The following is a 21,346-nucleotide window of genomic DNA, read 5'->3' on the forward strand; positions in this document are numbered from 1 at the left end:
TATATAAGTCGGTTGATGTACAAAGAAGAGACGTAGCTAGGACGCTATTTGATTGTCCAAGACAGACATGGATCGTATTATAAACTACTGATTTGTTCAAGAAGGGGAATTGTTTACAAAATATATCAATAACAGAACTATCCAATTTCTATAGACCTTCCCTAATATTTAAGTTATAATTCTTTCTGTACTTGATAATAGAAGATTCAATGATATTTCTCGTGGTACTGGAGGTAGGGTTAATAAATGAGGTGGCATTTCTCTAGTCACTGCAATGATCATAGTTTTCAACGTGATTAAAGAAAATATTTGATTTTTGTCCAATTCTTATATTATATTTTGGTTGTTAACGTCTAAAAGAAAGATCCTTACCAGTCTGCCAAAAATAAAACTTATCCTAATTTCTATAAGGCACTTTATAGAAACGTCCACGAGAATTTTCTGGTGATTTCCTGATTATGATATTCTTTATAGTGTTATTGTCGCTGAATGCAACATTACAATAAAGGATTTCAGCAACATGGAAAGTATATTTCATTATCATTAAAACGGAGAACAAAAAGAGTCTTGGTGTCAATGGGAAGTCTATGTTCAACTCGATAATGCTATTTCTATGCTAACTTAAGGAATTTATCATTGAAAAATCGAGGGTACTTTAGCTTAGATCCAATTGAGTATATCTTCTAAAACTCATTTTTTATAATATGCTTATATGTATATGTATATGTATATATATATATATATATATATATATATATATATATATATATATATATATATATATATATATATATATATATGTGTTGGGGAGGAATGAGATGTATTTAAGGAAGCAGTGATGGCTTGCGCAAAAGATGCTTGTGGCATGAGAAACTTGAGAGGTGGGCAGATTAGAAAGTGTAGTGAGTGGTGGGATGAAGAGGTAAGATTATTAGTGAAAGAGAAGAGAGAGGCATTTGGACGATTTTTGCAGGTAAATGATGCAAATGAATGGGAGATGTAAAAAAGAAAGAGGCAGGAGGTCAAGAGAAAGGTGCAAAATGTGAAAAAAGGGCAAATGATAGTAGGAGTGAGAGAGTGTCATTAGATTTTAGGGAGAAGAAAAAGATGTTTTGGAAGGAGGTAAATAAAGTGCGTGAAACAAGGGAACAAGCGGGAACTTCAGTGAAGGGGGCTAGTGGGGAGGTGATAGCAAGTAGTGGTGATGTGAGAAGGAGATGGAGTGAGTATTTTGAAGGTTTGTTGAATGTGTTTGATGATAGAGTGGCAGATGTAGGGTCTTTTGGTCGAGGTGGTGTGCAAAGTGAGAGGGTTAGGGAAAATGATTTGGTAAACAGTGCGAGAAAGAAGAAAGCTGAGAGTAAATGTGATTAAGAGCAAGGCTATTAGGTACAGTAGGGTTGAGGGACAAGTCAATTGGGAGGTAAGTTTGAAGGGAGAAAAACTTTAGGAAGTGAAGTGTTTTAGATATCTGGTAGTGGATTTGGAAGCGGATGGACCATGGAAGCGGAAGTGAATCATAGGGTGGGGGAGGGGGTGAAAATTTTGGTAGCATTGAAGAATGTGTGGAAGTCGAAAGTATCATCTCGGAAAGCAAAAATGTGTATGTTTGAAGGAATAGTGGTGCGGGCTATGGATAGAGTTGTGCGCAGGAGGGTGGATGTGCTGGAAATGAGATGTTTGGGGACAATATTTGGTGTGAGGTGGTTTCATCGAGTAATAATAGGGTAAGGGGGATGTGTGGTAATAGAGTGAATTGGAACGATGTGGTATACCGGAGTCGACGTGCTGTCAATGGATTGAACCAGGGCATGTGACGCGTCTGGGGTAAACCATGGAAAGTTCTGTGGAGCCTGGATGTGGAAAGGGAGCTGTGGCTTCGGTGCATTATTACATGACAGCTAGAGCTTGAGGGTGAACGAATATAGCCTTCGTTGTCTTTTCCTTGCGCTACCTCGCGCATATGAGGGGGGGAGGGTGTTGTTATCTTATGTGTGGTGGGGTGGCGATGGGAATGAATAAAGGTAGACAGTATGAATTTTGTACAAGTGTATATATGTATATGTCTGTGTGTGTATACATATATATACGTGAGATGTATAAGAATGTATATTTGCGTGTGTGGACGTGTATGTATATACATATATATATACACATATATATATATATTTCTCTCTTGTGTGTGTTTTGTTATAAAACGCATCACTGTTTCCTGCACGTCTATTATGCCCAATGTTGGTGCGCATTAGTAAGAGGCATAAGGCATTTTCAAACCTGTTCGTGAGAAGTCCTCAGCGACCAGATTTCTTTGTGTGCCAGAAATATCGACCAGAATATGGTCACCCCTTCTCACCTAGGAGGTCGACACTCTCCTGGAACTGAGCTTGCGTGTGAAACTTGACTCGTCCTTTACTCTGTAAGTCGGCAATCTCGCGGAATATTCCATATTTGACGGTCTGAAAATTTTAAAGAGCTCTCTTAGACACCTTATTATTCAAGCTAAAGATGTTATGTTCGATTAAGATAATATAGAAAATGACTTGCTGTATATATATATATATATATATATATATATATATATATATATATATATATATATATATATATATATATATATATATAAACAGAGAAGAGGTAGTAAAAGCTTTGCGGAAGATGAAAGCCGGCAAGGCAGCAGGTTTGGATGGTATTGCAGTGGAATTTATTAAAAAAGGGGGTGACTGTATTGTTGACTGGTTGGTAAGGTTATTTAATGTATGTATGACTCATGGTGAGGTGCCTGAGGATTGGCGGAATGCGTGCATAGTGCCATTGTACAAAGGCAAAGGGGATAAGAGTGAGTGCTCAAATTACAGAGGTATAAGTTTGTTGAGTATTCCTGGTAAATTATATGGGAGGGTATTGATTGAGAGGGTGAAGGCATGTACAGAGCATCAGATTGGGGAAGAGCAGTGCGGTTTCAGAAGTGGTAGAGGATGTGTGGATCAGGTGTTTGCTTTGAAGAATGTATGTGAGAAATACTTAGAAAAGCAAATGGATTTGTATGTAGCATTTATGGATCTGGAGAAGGCATATGATAGAGTTGATAGAGATGCTCTGTGGAAGGTATTAAGAATATATGGTGTGGGAGGCAAGTTGTTAGAAGCAGTGAAAAGTTTTTATCGAGGATGTAATGCATGTGTACGTGTAGGAAGAGAGGAAAGTGATTGGTTCTCAGTGAATGTAGGTTTGCGGCAGGGGTGTGTGATGTCTCCATGGTTGTTTAATTTGTTTATGGATGGGGTTGTTAGAGAGGTAAATGCAAGAGTCCTGGAAAGAGGGGCAAGTATGAAGTCTGTTGGGGATGAGAGAGCTTGGGAAGTGATCCATTGTTGATACGCTGGTGATACAGCGCGGTGCTGATTCATGAAAACTGAGAAGCTGGTGACTGATTATGGTAAAGTGTGTGGAAAAGAAGTTAGAGTAAATGTGAATAAGAGCAAGGTTTATTAGGTACAGTAGGTGAGGGTTCAGTCAATTGGAGGTGAGTTTGAATGGAAAAACTGAGAAGTAAGTGTTTAGATATCTGGATGGATCTGTCAGCGATGGAACCATGATACGGAATGATCATAGTGTGGGAGGTGCGAAAATTTTTGGGCCTTGATAACATTGTGAAGTCGAGAACATTATCCGAATAGCAAAAATGGTATTTTGAAGGAATAGTGGTTCCAACAATGTTGATGTTGCAGGCGTGGCAATGATAAGATTGCGCAGGATGGATGTGCTGGAATGAGATTTTAGGACAATGTGTGGTTGAGGGGTTATCGAGTAAGTACGAAGTAAAGATTGAAATAAAAAACGTGTGAACAAGGTTTTGAAGTTGGGCACAGAAAATGGTAGAAATTGACCAGAGAATTGCGATGGGACAAAAGAACAAGAGTGAAATGAGTGAAAAAGATTGTGTATCGGCCGACATCAGTGAAGACAAGATAAGTGAATGAGCATTGGATACGGGTTGACGTGCCGTCAGTGATGATCAGCATGAACCTGGAAACTGAACTGGTAGTATGTATTGGTGTTGACTGTATATGAGGGGGGGGGTGCCATTCTTTGTCTGTTTCTCCTCTCGCAACGCGAGACAGCACAAAATAAAAAAAAAAAAAAAAAAAAAAAAATTTTATACTTTGTCGCTGTCTCCCGCGTTTGCGAGGTAGCGCAAGGAAACAGACGAAAGAAATGGCCCAACCCCCCCCCCCATACACATGTATATACATACGTCCACACACGCAAATATACATACCTACACAGCTTTCCATGGTTTACCCCAGACGCTTCACATGCCTTGATTCAATCCACTGACAGCACGTCAACCCCGGTATACCACATCGCTCCAATTCACTCTATTCCTTGCCCTCCTTTCACCCTCCTGCATGTTCAGGCCCCGATCACACAAAATCTTTTTCACTCCATCTTTCCACCTCCAATTTGGTCTCCCTCTTCTCCTCGTTCCCTCCACCTCCGACACATATATCCTCTTGGTCAATCTCTCCTCACTCATTCTCTCCATGTGCCCAAACCATTTCAAAACACCCTCTTCTGCTCTCTCAACCACGCTCTTTTTATTTCCACACATCTCTCTTACCCTTACGTTACTCACTCGATCAAACCACCTCACACCACACATTGTCTTCAAACATCTCATTTCCAGCACATCCATCCTCCTGCGCACAACTCTATCCATAGCCCACGCCTCGCAACCATACAACATTGTTGGAACCACTATTCCTTCAAACATACCCATTTTTGCTTTCCGAGATAATGTTCTCGACTTCCACACATTCTTCAAGGCCCCCAGAATTTACGCCCCCTCCCCCACCCTATGATCCACTTCCGCTTCCATGGTTCCATCCGCTGCCAGATCCACTCCCAGATATCTAAAACACTTCACTTCCTCCAGTTTTTCTCCATTCAAACTCACCTCCCAATTGACTTGACCCTCAACCCTACTGTACCTAATAACCTTGCTCTTATTCACATTTACTCTTAACTTTCTTCTTCCACACACTTTACCAAACTCAGTCACCAGCTTCTGCAGTTTCTTACATGAATCAGCCACCAGCGCTGTATCATCAGCGAACAACAACTGACTCACTTCCCAAGCTCTCTCATCCCCAACAGACTTCATACTTGCCCCTCTTTCAAAAACTCTTGCATTTACCTCCCTAACAACCCCATCCATAAACAAATTAAACAACCATGGAGACATCACACACCCCTGCCGCAAACCTACATTCACTGAAAACCAATCACTTTCCTCTCTTCCTACACGTACACATGCCTTACATCCTCGATAAAAACTTTTCACTGCTTCTAACAACTTGCCTCCCACACCATATATTCTTAACACCTTCCACAGAGCATCTCTATCAACTCTATCATATGCCTTCTCCAGATCCATAAATGCTACATACAAATCCATTTGCTTTTCTAAGTATTTCTCACATACATTCTTCAAAGCAAACACCTGATCCACACATCCTCTACCACTTCTGAAACCACACTGCTCTTCCCCAATCTGATGCTCTTTACATGACTTCACCCTCTCAATCAATACCCTCCCATATAATTTACCAGGAATACTCAACAAACTTATACCTCTGTAATTTGAGCACTCACGCTTATCCCCTTTGCCTTTGTACAATGGCACTATGCACGCATTCCGCCAATCCTCAGGCACCTCACCATGAGTCATACATACATTAAATAACCTTACCAACCAGTCAACAATACAGTCACCCCCTTTTTTAATAAATTCCACTGCAATACCATCCAAACCTGCTGCCTTGCCGGCTTTCATCTTCCGCAAAGCTTTTACTACCTCTTCTCTGTTTACCAAATCATTTTCCCTAACCCTCTCACTTTGCACACCACCTCGACCAAAACACCCTATATCTGCCACTCTGTCATCAAACACATTCAACAAACCTTCAAAATACTCACTCCATCTCCTTCTCACATCACCACTACTTGTTATCACCTCCCCATTTGCGCCCTTCACTGAAGTTCCCATTTGCTCCCTTGTCTTACGCACTTTATTTACCTCCTTCCAGAACATCTTTTTATTCTCCCTAAAATTTAATGATACTCTCTCACCCCAACTCTCATTTGCCCTTTTTTTCATTTCTTGCACCTTTCTCTTGACCTCCTGTCTCTTTCTTTTATACATCTCCCACTCAATTGCATTTTTTCCCTGCAAAAATCGTCCAAATGCCTCTCTCTTCTCTTTCACTAATACTCTTACTTCTTCATCCCACCACTCACTACCCTTTCTAATCAACCCACCTCCCACTCTTCTCATGCCACAAGCATCTTTTGCGCAATCTATCACTGATTCCCTAAATACATCCCATTCCTCCCCCACGCCCCTTGCTTCCATTGTTCTCACCTTTTTCCATTCTGTACTCAGTCTCTCCTGGTACTTCCTCACACAGGTCTCCTTCTCAAGCTCACTTACTCTCACCACCCTCTTCACCCCACCATTCACTCTTCTTTTCTGAAAACCCATACAAATCTTCACCTTAGCCTCCACAAGATAATGATCAGACATCCCTCCAGTTGCACCTCTCAGCACATTAACATCCAAAAGTCTCTCTTTCGCACGCCTGTCAATTAACACGTAATCCAATAACGCTCTCTGGCCATCTCTCCTACTTAACGTAAGTATACTTATATATATATATATGTATATATATATATATATATATATATATATATATATATATATATATATATATATATATATATATATATATATATATATATTATCCCTGGGGATAGGGGATTAAGAATACTTCCGACGTATTCCCTGCGTGTCGTAGAAGGCGACTAAAAGGGGAGGGAGCGGGGGGCTGGAAATCCTCCCCTCTCATTTTTTTTTTTTTTTAATTTTCCAAAAGAAGGAACAGAGGGGGCCAGGTGAGGATATTCCAAAAAAGGCCCAGTCCTCTGTTCTTATCGCTACCTCGCTAACGCGGGAGATGGCAAATAGTTTAAAAAAAATAAAGAAAAAAAAGAACATATATATATATATATATATATATATATATATATATATATATATATATATATATATATATATATATATATATATATATATATATATAATTCTTTTTCTTTCAAACTATTCAACATTTCCCGCGTTAGCAAGGTAGCGTTAAAGAACAGAGGACTGCGAATCTGAGGGAATATCCTCACCTGGCCCCCTTCTCTGTTCCCTCCTTTGGAAAATTTAAAAAAAAAACAAGAGGGGAGGATTTCCAGACCCCCCGCTCCAAATATATATATATATACCTATACATCTCAATGTACACATATATATACACACACAGACATATACATATATACACATCTACACAATTCATACTGTCTGCCTTTATTTGTTCCCATCGCCACCTCGCCACACATAGAATAACAACCCCCTCCCCCCTCATGTGTGCGAGGTAGCGCTAGGAAAAACACCAAAGGCCCCATTCGTTCACACTCAGTCTCTAGCTGTCATGTAATAATGCACCGAAACAACAGCTCCCTTTCCATATCCAGGCCCCACACACTTTGCATGGTTTACCCCAGACGCTTCACATGCCCTGGTTCAATCCATTGACAGCACGTCAACCCCGATATACGACATCGTTCCAATTCACTCTATTCCTTGCACGCCTTTCACCCTCCTGCATGCTCAGGCCCCGATTACTCAAAATCTTTTTCACTCCATCTTTCCACCTCCAGTTTGGTCTCCCACTTCTCCTCGTTCCCTCCACCTCTGACACATATATCCTCTTTGTCAATCTTTCCTCACTCATTCTCTTCATGTGACCAAACCATTTCAAAACACCCTCTTCTGCTCTCTCAACCACACTCTTTTCATTTCCACACATCTCTCTCACCCTTACATTACCTACTTGATCAAACCACCTCACACCACATATTGTCCTCAAACATCTCATTTCCAGCACATCCACCCTCCTGCGCACAACTCTATCCATAGCCCACGCCTCGCAACCATACAACATTGTTGGAACCACTATTCCTTCAAACATACCCATTTTTGCTTTCCGAGATAATGTTCTCGACTTCCACATATTCTTCAAGGCTCCCAGAATTTTCGCCCCCTCCCCCACCCTATGATTCACTTCCGTTTCCATGGTTCCATCCGCTGCCAGATCCACTCCCAGATATCTAAAACACTTCACTTCCTCCAGTTTTTCTCCATTCAAACTTACCTCCCAATTGACTTGACCCTAAACCCTACTGTACCTAATAACCTTGCTCTTATTCACATTTACTCTTAACTTTCTTCTTTCACACACTTTACCAAACTCAGTCACCAGCTTCTGCAGTTTCTTACATGAATCAGCCACCAGCGCTGAATCATCAGCGAACAACAACTGACTCACTTCCCAAGATCTCTCATCCACAACAGACTTCATACTTGCCCCTCTTTCCAAAACTCTTGCATTCACCTCCCTAACAACCCCATCCATACACAAATTAAACAACCATGGAGACATCACACACCCCTGCCGCAAACCTACATTCACTGAGAACGAATCACTTTCCTCTCTTTCTACACGTGCACATGCCTTACATCCTCGAAAAAACTTTTCACTGCTTCTAACAACTTGCCTCCCACACCATATATTCTTAATACCTTCCACAGAGCATCTCTATCCACTCTATCATATGCCTTCTCCAGATCCATAAATGCTCCATACAAATCCATTTGCTTTTCTAAGTATTTCTCACATACATTCTTCAAAGCAAACACCTGATCCACACATCCTCTACCACTTCTGAAACCACACTGCTCTTCCCCAATCTGATGCTCTGTGCATATATATATATATATATATATATATATATATATATATATATATATATATATATATATATATATATATATATATATATATATATAAATGATTTGCTAAACAGAGAAGAGATAGTAAAAGCTTAGCGGAAGATGAAAGCCGGCAAGGCAGCAGGTTTGGATGGTATTGCAGTGGAATTTATCAAAAAAGGGGGTGACTGTATAGTTGACTGGTTGGTAAGGTTATTTAATGTATGTATGATTCCTGGTGAGGTGCCTGAGGATTGGTGGAATGCGTGCATAGTGCCATTGTCCAAAGGCAAAGGGGATAAGAGTGAGTGCTCAAATTACAGAGGTATAAGTTTGTTGAGTATTCCTGGTAAATTGTATGGGAGGGCATTGATTGAGAGGGTGAAGGCATGTACAGAGCATCAGATTGGGTAATAGCAGTGTGGTTTCAGAAGTGGTAGAGGATGTGTGGATCAGGTGTTTGCTTTGAAGAATGTATGTGAGAAATACTTAGAAAAGCAAATGGATTTGTATGTAGCATTTATGGATCTGGAGAAGGCATATGATAGAGTGGATAGAGATGATCTGTGGAAGGTATTAAGAATATATGGTGTGGGAGGCAAGTTGTTAGAAGCAGTGAAAAGTTTTTATCGAGGATGTAAGGCATGTGCACGTGAAGAAAGAGAGGAAAGTGATTGGTTCTCAGTGAATGTAGGTTTGCGGCAGGGGTGTGTGATGTCTCGATGGTTGTTTAATTTGAGTGTGGATTTGGTTGTTAGGGAGGTGAATGCAAGAGTTTTGGAAAGAGGGGCAAGTATGAAGTCTATTGGGGAAGAGGAAGCCTGGGAAGTGAGTCAGTTGTTGTTCGCTGATGGTACAGCGCTGTTGGCTGATTCATGTGAGAAACTGCAGAAGCTGGTGACTAAGTTTGGTAAAGTGTGTGAAAGAAGAAAGTTAAGAGTAAATGTGAATAAGAGCAAGGTTATTAAGTACAGTAGGGGTCAGGGTCAAGTCAGTTGGGAGGTAAGTTTGAATGGAGAAAAACTGAAGGAAGGAAAGTGTTTTAGATATCTGGAAGTGGATCTGGCAGCCGATGGAGTCATGTAAGCGGAAGTGAATCATAGGGTGGGGGAGGGGGCGAAAGGTCTGGGAGTGGTGAAAAATGTTTGGAAGTCGAGAACGTTATCTTGGAACGGAAAAATGGATATGTTTGGAGGAATGTTGGTTCCAAAAATGTTATACGGTTGCAAGTCGTGGGCTATAGATAGAGCTGTGCGGAGGAGGGTAGATGTGCTGGAAATAATGTTTGAGGACGGTACGTGGTGAAAGGTGGTTTCATTGAGTAAGTAATGAAAGGGTAAGAGAGATGGGTGGTAATAAAAAGAGTGTGGTTCAGAGAGCAGAAGAGGGTTTTTTGAAATAGTTTGGTCACATGGAGAGAATGAGTAGAGAAAGATTGACAAAGAGGATATATGTGTCAGAGTCGGAAGGAACGAGGAGAAGTGGGAGACCAAATAGCAAGTGGAAAGATGGAGTGAAAAAGATTTTGAGTGAACGGAGCCTGAACATGCATGAGGGAGAAAGGCGTGGGTTAGCGAGGTGGCGCAAGGAAACAGAAAAAAAGAATGGCCCAACCCTCCCACATACACATACACATACATATGTACATAATTTACACTCTCTGCCCTATATATATATATATATATATATATATATATATATATATATATATATATATATATATATATATATACATATATATATATATATATATATATATATATATATATATATATATATATATATTCCCTGCGTATTCCCTGCGTGTCGTAGAAGGCGACTAAAAGGGGAGGGAGCGGGGGGCTGGAAATCCTCCCCTCTCGGTTTTTTTTTTTAATTTTCCAAAAGAAGGAACAGAGAATTGGGCCAGGTGAGGGTATTCCCTCAAAGGCCCAGTCCTCTGCTCTTAACGCTACCTCGCTAATGCGGGAAATGGCGAATAGTTTGAAAGAAAAGAATATATATATATATATATATATATATATATATATATATATATATATATATATATATACATATACATATATATATATATATATATATATATATATATATATATATATATATATATATATATATATATATATATATATATATATTTCTTTCATACTATTCGCCATTTCCCGCATTAGCGAGGTAGCGTTAAGAACAGAGGACTGGGCCTTTTAGGGAATATCCTCACCAGGCCCCCTTCTCTGTTCCTTCTTTTGGAAAATAAAAAAGAAAAAAAAATTGAGAGGGGAGGATTTCCAGCCCCCCGCTCCCTTCCCTTTTAGTCGCCTTCTACGACACGCAGGGAATACGTGGGAAGTATTCTTTCTCCCCTATCCCCAGGGATAAAATATATATGTATATATATATATATATATATATATATATATATATATATATATATATATATATATATATATATATATATATATATATATATATATATATATATATATATATATATATTCCTATATATTCCTGCCCTATATATACATATATATTCACTCCATCTTTCCACTTCCAATTTGGTTTCCCATTTCTCGTTCCCTCCACCTCTGACACATATATCCTCTCGGTCAATCTTTACTCACTCATTCTCTCCATGTGCCCAAACCATTTCAAAACACCCGCTTCTGCTCTCTCAACCACACTCTTTTTATTTCCACACATCTCTCTTACCCGTACATTACTTACTCGATCAAACCACCTCACACCACGTATTGTTCTCAAACATCTCATTTCCAGCACATCCACCCTCCTGCGCACAACTCTATCCATAGCCCATGCCTCGCAGCCATACAACATTGTTGGAACCACTATTCCCTCAAACATACCCATTTTTGCTTTCCGAGATAATGTTGTCGACTTCCAAACATTCTTTAAGGCTCCCAGAATTTTCGCCACCTCCCCCACCCTATGATTCACTTCCGCTTCCATGGTTCCATCCGCTGCCAGATCCACTCCCAGATATCTAAAACACTTTACTTCCTCCAGTTTTTCTCCATTCAAACTTACCTCCGAATTGACTTGACCCTCAACCCTACTGTACCTAATATCCTTGCTCTTATTCACACTCACTCTTAACTTTCTTCTTTCACACACTTTACTAAACTCAGTCACCAGCTTCTGCAGTTTCTCACATGAATCAGCCACCAGCGCTATATCACCAGCGAACAGCAGCTGACTCACTTCCCAAGATCTCTTATCCAGAACAGACTGAATACTTGCCCCTTTTTCCAAAACTCTTGCATTCACCTCCCTAACAATCCCATCTGTAAACAAATTAAACAACCATGGAGACATCACACATCCCTGCCGCAAACCTACATTCACTGAAAAGAAATCACCTTCTTCTCTTCCTACACGTACACATGCCTCACATCCTCGATATAAACTATTCACCGCTTCTAACAACTTGCCTCCCACACCATATATTCTTAAAACCTTCCACAGAGCATCTCTATCAACTCTATCATATGCTTTCTCCAGATCCATAAATGCTACATACAAATCCATTTGCTTTTCTAAGTATTTCTCACATACATTCTTCAAAGCAAACACCTGATCCACACATCCCCTACCACTTCTGAAACCACACTGCTCTTCCCCAGTCTGATGCTCTGTACATGCCTTCACCCTCTTAATCAATACCCTCCCATATAATTTACCAGGGATACTCAACAAACTTATACCTCTGTAATTTGAGCACTCACTCTTATCCCCTTTGCCTTTGTACAATGGCACTATGAAAGCATTCCGCCAATCCTCAGGCACCTCACCATGAGTCATACATACATTAAATAACCTTACCAACCAGTCAATAATACAGTCACCCACTTTTTTAATAAATTCCACTGCAATACCATCCAAACCTGCTGCATTGCCGGCTTTCATCATCCGTAAAGCTTTTACTATCTCCTCCCTGTTTACCAAATCATTTTCCCTAACCCTCTCTCTTTGCACACCACCTCGACCAAAACACCCTATATCTGCCGCTCTATCATAAAACACATTCAACAAACCTTCAAAATACTCACTCCATATCCTTCACACATCACCACTACTTGTTATCACCTCCCCATTTGCCCCCTTCAGTGAAGTTCCCATTTGCTCCCTTATCTTACGCACTTTATTTACCTCCTTCCAGAACATCTTTTTATTCTCCCTAAAATTTAATGATAGTCTCCCACCCCAACTCTCATTTGCCCTCTTTTTTACCTCTTGCACCTTTCTCTTGACCTCCTGTCTCTTTCTTTTATACATTTCCCACTCATTTGCATTTTTTCCCTGAAAAATTCGTCCAAATGCCTCTCTCTTCTCTTTCACTAATAATCTTACTTCTTCATCCCACCACTCACTACCCTTTCTAATCAACCCACCTCCCACGCTTCTCATGCCACAAGCATCTTTTGCGCAAGCAATCACTGCTTCCCTAAATACATCCCATTCCTCCCCCACTCCCCTTACCTCCTTTGCTCTCACCTTTTTCCATTTTGTACCCAGTCCCTCCTGGTACTTCCTCACACAAGTCTCCTTCCCAAGCTCACTTACTCTCACCACTCTCTTCACCCAAATATTCTCTCTTCTTTTCTGAAAACCCCTACAAATCTTCACCTTCGCGTCCACAAGATAATGATCGGACATCCCTCCAGTTGCACCTCTCAGCACATTAACACCCAAAAGTCTCTCTTTCGCGCGCCTATCAATTAACACGTAATCCAATATCGCTCTCTGGCCATCTCTCCTACTTACATGCGTATCCTTACGTATATCTCGCTTTAAACCAGGTATTCCCAATTACCTGTCCTTTTTCAGCACATAAATCTAAAAGCTCTTCACCACTTCCATTTACAACACTGAACACCCCATGTATTCCAATTATTCCCTCAACTGCCACATTACTCACCTTTGCATTCAAATCACCCATCACTATAGCCCGGTCTTGTGCATCAAAACCACTAACATATTCATTCAGTTGCTCCCAAAACACTTGCCTCTCATGATCTTTCTTCTCATGCCCAGGTGCATATGCACCAATAATCACCCATCTCTATCCATCAACTTTCAATTCTACCCATATCAATCTAGAATTTCCTTTCTTACACTCTATCACATACTCCCACAACTCCTGTTTCAGGAGTAGTTCTACTCCTTCCCTTGCTCTTGTCCTCTCACTAACCCTTGGCTTTACTCCCAAGACATTCCCAAACCACTCTTCCCCTTCACCCTTGAGCTTCGTTTAACTCAGAGCCAAAACATCCAGGTTCCTTTCCTCAAACATACTACCTATCTCTCCTTTTTTTCACATCTTGGTTACATCCACACACATTTAGACACCATAATCTGAGCCTTCGAGAAGGATGAGCACTCCCTGCGTGACTCCTTCTTCTGTTTCCCATTTTAGAAAGTTAAAATACAAGGAGGGGAGGATTTCTGGACCCCCGCTCCCGTCCTCTTCTACGACACGTGAGGAATACGTGGGAAGTATTCTTTCTACCCTATCCCCAGATATATATATGTATATATATATATATATATATATATATATATATATATATATATATATATATATATATATATATATATATATATATATATACATATATATATATATATTTTTTTTTTTTTTTTGCTTTGTCGCTGTCTCCCGCGTATGCGAGGTAGCGCAAGGAAACAGACGAAAGAAATGGCCCAACCCACCCCCATACACATGTATATACATACGTCCACACACGCAAATATACATACCTATACAGCTTTCCATGGTTTACCCCAGACGCTTCACATGCCTTGATTCAATCCACTGACAGCACGTCAACCCCGGTATACCACATCGCTCCAATTCACTCTATTCCTTGCACGCCTTTCACCCTCCTGCATGTTCAGGCCCCGAACACACAAAATCTTTTTCACTCCATCTTTCCACCTCCAATTTGGTCTCCCTCTTCTCCTCGTTCCCTCCACCTCCGACACATATATTCCCTTGGTCAATCTTTCCTCACTCATACTCTCCATGTGTCCGAACCATTTCAAAACACCCTCTTCTGCTCTCTCAACCACGCTCTTTTTATTTCCACACATCTCTCTTACCCTTACGTTACTTACTCGATCAAACCACCTCACACCACACATTGTCCTCAAACATCTCATTTCCAGCACATCCATCCTCCTGCGCACAACTCTATCCATAGCCCACGCCTCGAAACCATACAACATTGTTGGAACCACTATTCCTTCAAACATACCCATTTTTGCTTTCCGAGATAATGTTCTCGACTTCTACACATTCTTCAAGGCTCCCAGAATTTTCGCCCCCTCCCCCACCCTATGATCCACTTCCGCTTCCATGGTTCCATCCGCTGCCAGATCCACTCCCAGATATCTAAAACACTTCACTTCCTCCAGTTTTTCTCTATTCAAACTCACCTCCCAATTGACTTGACCCTCAACCCTACTGTACTTAATAACCTTGCTCTTATTCACATTTACTCTTAACTTTCTTCTTTCACACACTTTACCAAACTCAGTCACCAGCTTCTGCAGTTTCTCACATGAATCAGCCACCAGCGCTGTATCATCAGCGAACAACAACTGACTCACTTCCCAAGCTCTCTCATCCCCAACAGACTTCATACTTGCCCCTCTTTCCAAAACTCTTGCATTCACCTCCCTAACAACCCCATCTATAAACAAATTAAATAACCATGGAGACATCACACACCCCTGCTGCAAACCTACATTCACTGAGAACCAATCACTTTCCTCTCTTCCTACACGTACACATGCCTTACATTCTCGATAAAAACTTTTCACTGCTTCTAACAACTTGCCTCCCACACCATATATTCTTAATACCTTCCACAGAGCATCTCTTTCAACTCTATCATATGCCTTCTCCAGATGCTACATACAAATCCATTTGCTTTTCTAAGTATTTCTCACATACATATATGCAAATGAGTGGGAGATGTATAAAACAGGCAGGAGGTCAAGAGAAGGTTGCTAGAGGTGAAAAAGAAGGCAAATGAGAGTTGGGTGAGAGAATATCATCAATGTTTAGGGATGATAAAAAGATGTTTTGGAAGGAGGTAAATAAAGTGCGTACGGCAAGGGAACAATGGGAACTTCAGTGAAGGGGGCAAGTGGGGAGGTGATAACAAGTTGTGGTGATGTGAGACGGAGATGGAGTGAGTATTTTGGTTAGTTGAATGTCTTCGATGATAAAGTGGCAGATATAGGGTGTTTTGGTCGAGGTGGTGTGAAAAGTGAGAGGGTTTGGGAAAATGATTTGGTAAGCAGAGAAGAGGTAGTAAAAGCTTTGCGGATGATGAAAGCCGGCAAGGCAGCGGGTTTGGATGGTTTTGCAGTGGAATTTGGTAAAAAAGGGGGTGACTGTATTATTGACTGGTTGGTAAGGTTATTCAGTGTATGTATGACTCATTGTGAGATCCCTGAGGATTGGCGGAATGCTTGCATTGTGCAATCGTGCAAAGGCAAAGGGGATAAAAGTGAGTGCTCAAATTACTGAGGTATAAGTTTGTTGCCTCCAGTTGCACCTCTCAGCACATTAACATCCAAAAGTCTCTCTTTCGCGCGCCTGTCAATTTACACGTAATCCAATAACGCTCTCTGGCCATCTCTCCTACTTACATATATATACTTATGTATATCTCGCTTTTTAAACCAGGTATTCCCAATCACCAGTCCTTTTTCAGCACATAAATCTACAAGTTCTTTACCATTTCCATTTACAACACTGAACACCCCATGTATACCAATTATTCCCTCAACTGCCACATTACTCACCTTTGCATTCAAATCACCCATCACTATAACCCGGTCTTGTGCATCAAAACCACTAACACACTTGCCTCTCATGATATTTCTTCTCATGCCCAGGTGCATATGCACCAATAATCACCCATCTCTCTCCATTAACTTTCAGTTTTACCCATATCAATCGAGAATTTACTTTCTTACATTCTATCACATACTCCCACAACTCCTGTTTCAGGAGTAGTGCTACTCCTTCCCTTGCTCTTGTCCTCTCACTAACTCCTGACTTTACTCCCAAGACATTCCCAAACCACTCTTCCCCTTTACCCTTGAGCTTCGTTTCACTCAGAGCCAAAACATCCATGTTCATTTCCTCAAACATACTACCTATACAACATAAAAATTTCCTTGTTCGAATCCTTCCAACTGGAACGCATTATGTGTTCTACGAAATATTGTGACAAAAGAAAACTTACTCGAAGATACTGCTCATTCATTGAGTGCTTTTGCCATATAGTGATTATAGAGGAGTCATCTAATATGTCCTGAAGGGTCTGGTAAGGTTGTGGGATATGTCTCACGGCCAAGAGGGACATGAGGTTGCCGGCGTAGCTCCGTGTTAACACGAGTGTCGTCATCATCCACACCCCTAACACCAGCCTCTCCCACCACCAGGGCGTCCTCACAAATATGTCTGGAAATCGAATTGTTAATTGTGCAAACTCCGTCCACTACTTTCAATGCTTCACTGACTCTTTTGCAAGCAACCTCCGCATAGATCTCGCTGAGGATATCACGCCAGCTTTGCATGTCAAGAACGGTAAGGGAATCATTGAAAATTAAAGATCTAGCTAGAAGTAGGTATCTCTTCACTACGTTGAAGTTGACAAAAGGTGCTGCATGTTAACTCAAAAGTAGTTTGTCATTTGAGTAATTGGTCAGTGCTCATTTGCAAATCATTTTTTTCCAATTTCATCATAATAGGCAAGAATCTCATTTGTAGCTATGTTCTTATTGCAAGCAACCGTATTGGTATCTAGATCACTCCACTTCATACGGGTTTTGTTCCTTTCCAACCTACACAAACAAACATGTTTTCACTACCCTGCTAAAGTTCATAATCTTACCCTAACTCAAATTTAGTCTCGACATCCTCGTATCACAACTCTCTTAACCTCAGAAACCAGTTTTTGTAGTTTCTCACAGGAGTCGGCCACAAGAGCTTTGACATTTAACAACTGAAACTGACTGTACTACCCAAGCCTATTAAAAAGCTCTTCCTGTCTCAGAAACTTTGGAATTTACCACATAACCCCATCTATAAACATTAAGCAACCACAACTTTGACGCAGATCCTCTTAACTTGGAACTACTCACCCTCTTCTCCCTTATGAAATTCTTTACTGCAACTATTACAGTACGGTAGTTCTTCTCCTACACCATATATATTGTAGGAACTTCCACAAGGCGTTTTTATCAACCATGTCATCTGCAATCTCCAAATCAATAAATGCTACATATACGTCCCTCTCTTTTTTTCAAGTGCTTTTCACACAAATCTGCCACAGCAGAAACTTATTCTACGCATCCACTACCACCTCTGGAGCCACAATAATCCTTCCCACTCAGATGTTCTGTGCATGCCACCACCTTCTCCATCACCCTCACGAATACAGCTTACAAGGTACACTGAATAAACTTATCTCTCTCTCTCTCTCTCTCTCTCTCTCTCTCTCTCTCTCTCTCTCTCTCTCTCTCTCTCTCTCTCTCTCTCTCTCTCTCTCTCTCTCTCTCTCTCTCTCTCTCACAAACAAATTAAATTCATCACGCCACTTACTACACTGTTTCAAACATATACATCCTTCCTGTATATCACACACTTAACTCACACGTATAAGCAATGCTTTTCTTAACACCTCTCATTCCCAGCCCACTACCCTAGTTTTCTTTACTCTCATCTTATGCCATTCTTTACTCATTCCCTCTTTGTATCTCTGCACATAAGCCTTGGTTAAAACCATCTCACACTCACTGACCTCTTCCTACCCAAGTCACTTCCTCTTTTTCTAAATCCTAAAGAAATCTTCTCACTTCCCTCCAGCATGAAACGATAAGATATCCCATGAGCTGCCCCTCCCAGCATATCACCCAAAAAGTATCACGTTTTCATGCCTGTCACTTGACCTTCAATCCCACTCGCCTATGAATATCTATGAGTGCATCTTTTTTAAAGCCAGGTATTCCGAATCACAAATCCTCTGTCAGAGCACAACTCGACGAGCTTCTCATCATTTTTGTTTACTTTGAGTAAACATGCCTCCCAAATATCCTTCAACAGACACATCACCCAAATTTTCACTCAATTCGTTCTCCACTAATGCCCAGTTCCTTGTATCAGAGCTGCTTTCGCAATCTTGCAGCTCCTTAGATATTCACATTTCTTCGTTACTTCTATTGCAACTGGATGCATGAACGCTGATAGTCGCCTACCTCTTATAGTCAAAACATAAGAATTGAAACAACAACAGACAGCTGGATCCTTTCGAGACTGTTTGAGATAATGGAATAAGAGGAGGGTGGTATACAGACATATGAAATGAGATATAAGTAAACTTTACATTAGACCAAGGAGGCGCATATAATGTCATTCGTGGATTTGAACGGACGTATTTATCAAGTCCATATTTAAACATATCTATGGTGCTGTTTTCAACCACTCTAATTGGTCAGTCATTAAGCTGACAATTCCAGTGAGCAAGTAGTTCGCTCATTCGAAGTAATGAGCTAATGAACTATTTCTCATCCGTTGTTACTAGTGAAATCAAACAAATGTAGCCTTAAGAAGATACTTAAATCAAGATTATCAAAGCTTTTAATACTTTTCAATAGGTATGATAAGTTAAAGTTATCTAGTCAATTTGCTTTTCTAAGTATTTCTCACATACATTCTTTAAAGCAAACACATGATCCACACATCGTCTACCACTTCTGAAACCACACTGCTCTTCCCCAGTCTGATACTCTGTACATGCCTTGAACCTCTCAATCAATACCCTCCCATATAATGTCCCAGGAATACTTAACAAACTTACACCTCTGTAATTTGAGCACTCACCTGTCTCGCCTTTGCCTTTGTACAATGGCACTATGCAAGCATTCCACCAATCCTCAGGCACCTCACCATGAGTCCTACATACATTAAATGACCTTACCAACCAGTCTACAACGCAGTCACCCCTTTTCTAATAAATTCCTCTGCAATGCCATCCAAACCCACTGCCTTGCCAGGCTTTCATCTTCCACAAAGCTTTTCCTAACTCTTTTCTATTTGCCAAGTCATTCAAGACTGTGCATTTCAATTCAATGGAGATTATTATTCTCAAAAACTTGGTATGGCAATGGGTAACCCTCTTTCACCTGTACTAAGTTAATCTTGTTATGGAATTTTTTGAAACAAAATATCTAAAGAATATATTACCTCTAATACAATTTGGTTTAGGTATGCAGATGATGTTCTTTGTGTTTGGCCAACAAATGAAAATTTACAAATATTTCTCCCCTTACTTAACAATGCAGTACCTTCCATCAAATTTACTGTAGAAAATGAAAATAATGGTATGTTACCATTTTTAGACTGCATGATCCATAGGTAAGGAAACAAGTTTAAGTTTAGCATATACAGAAAACCCCCCAATGTATGTTCATATATCCACAATTACTCATCTCAACATGACACAGTTAAATTATCATCATTTCAATCTATGTTCCTAAGGGCATTACGTATTTGCAGTCCAGAGTTTATTGATGATGAGTTTGAGAAGATATATTCTATTGGATCTAAGTTAAAGTACCCTAGATCTTTCATTGATGAATCCCTTAAGTTAGCAAAGAAATCATTTTATTGATTTGAGCCCTAACCTTCCATCGACACCAAGAATCTTTTAGTTCTCCCTTTTAATGATAATTCTACTTTGCTTCCCATGTTGCTTAGATCCTTTAATGTAAATATAGCCTTTAGCAATAATAATACTATGAAGAATATCTTAATCAGGAATTCACCAGAAAATTCTCTTGGATGCATCTATAAAGTGCTATGTGGAAATTGTGATTAATTTTATGTTGGTCAGACTGGTAAGGATCTTTCTGTTAGACTTAAGCAACATGAATATTGTATAAGTACGGGACAAGAATCAAATGCCTTGTTTAATCATGTTAAAAACTATGATCATTGCATTGACTGGTGTAATGCCATCTCAGTTATTAACTCTATTTCTATTACCAAGAGAAATATCATTGAATCTTTCATTATAAAATACACAAAGAATATAATCTTAGTATTAGTGAGTCTGTACAAATTAGATAACCTTATTGTTGATAAATTTGTAAAATGATAAGTTTATGAACGCTCGTTGCATGTTTTGGAGAATTACACGTTTACCGAATGTCGTCCTATTTTCGTCTCTTCGATGTATATCAACTGATTTATATTTCTCTCTTTTGTCTCCCTTGATGATGCTACTATTACACGAAAGTGCACTTGGCAACTTAACGTGTTTCATTTTCCCCGTAGACTCATAAGAATATCTTCATCACGCGCAATATATATATATATATATATATATATATATATATATATATATATATATATATATATTTACACTATTC

General features: G+C 40.0%; 1 protein-coding gene across 1 annotated transcript in view; it reads right to left on the bottom strand.

Moving 5' to 3' along the window:
* The window catches only part of LOC139758281 (uncharacterized), a 54,874-nt gene that overhangs the window by 26,660 nt on the left and 6,868 nt on the right, over positions 1–21,346 (bottom strand). The window contains 3 exon segments of the mRNA XM_071679491.1: positions 2,275–2,353; positions 2,355–2,456; positions 17,158–17,375. Of these exon segments, the coding sequence (XP_071535592.1) occupies positions 2,275–2,353; positions 2,355–2,456; positions 17,158–17,375 (399 nt within the window).

Source organism: Panulirus ornatus, chromosome 30 (genome assembly GCF_036320965.1).
Source record: "Panulirus ornatus isolate Po-2019 chromosome 30, ASM3632096v1, whole genome shotgun sequence".
NCBI classification, from domain to species: Eukaryota; Metazoa; Arthropoda; class Malacostraca; order Decapoda; family Palinuridae; genus Panulirus; species Panulirus ornatus.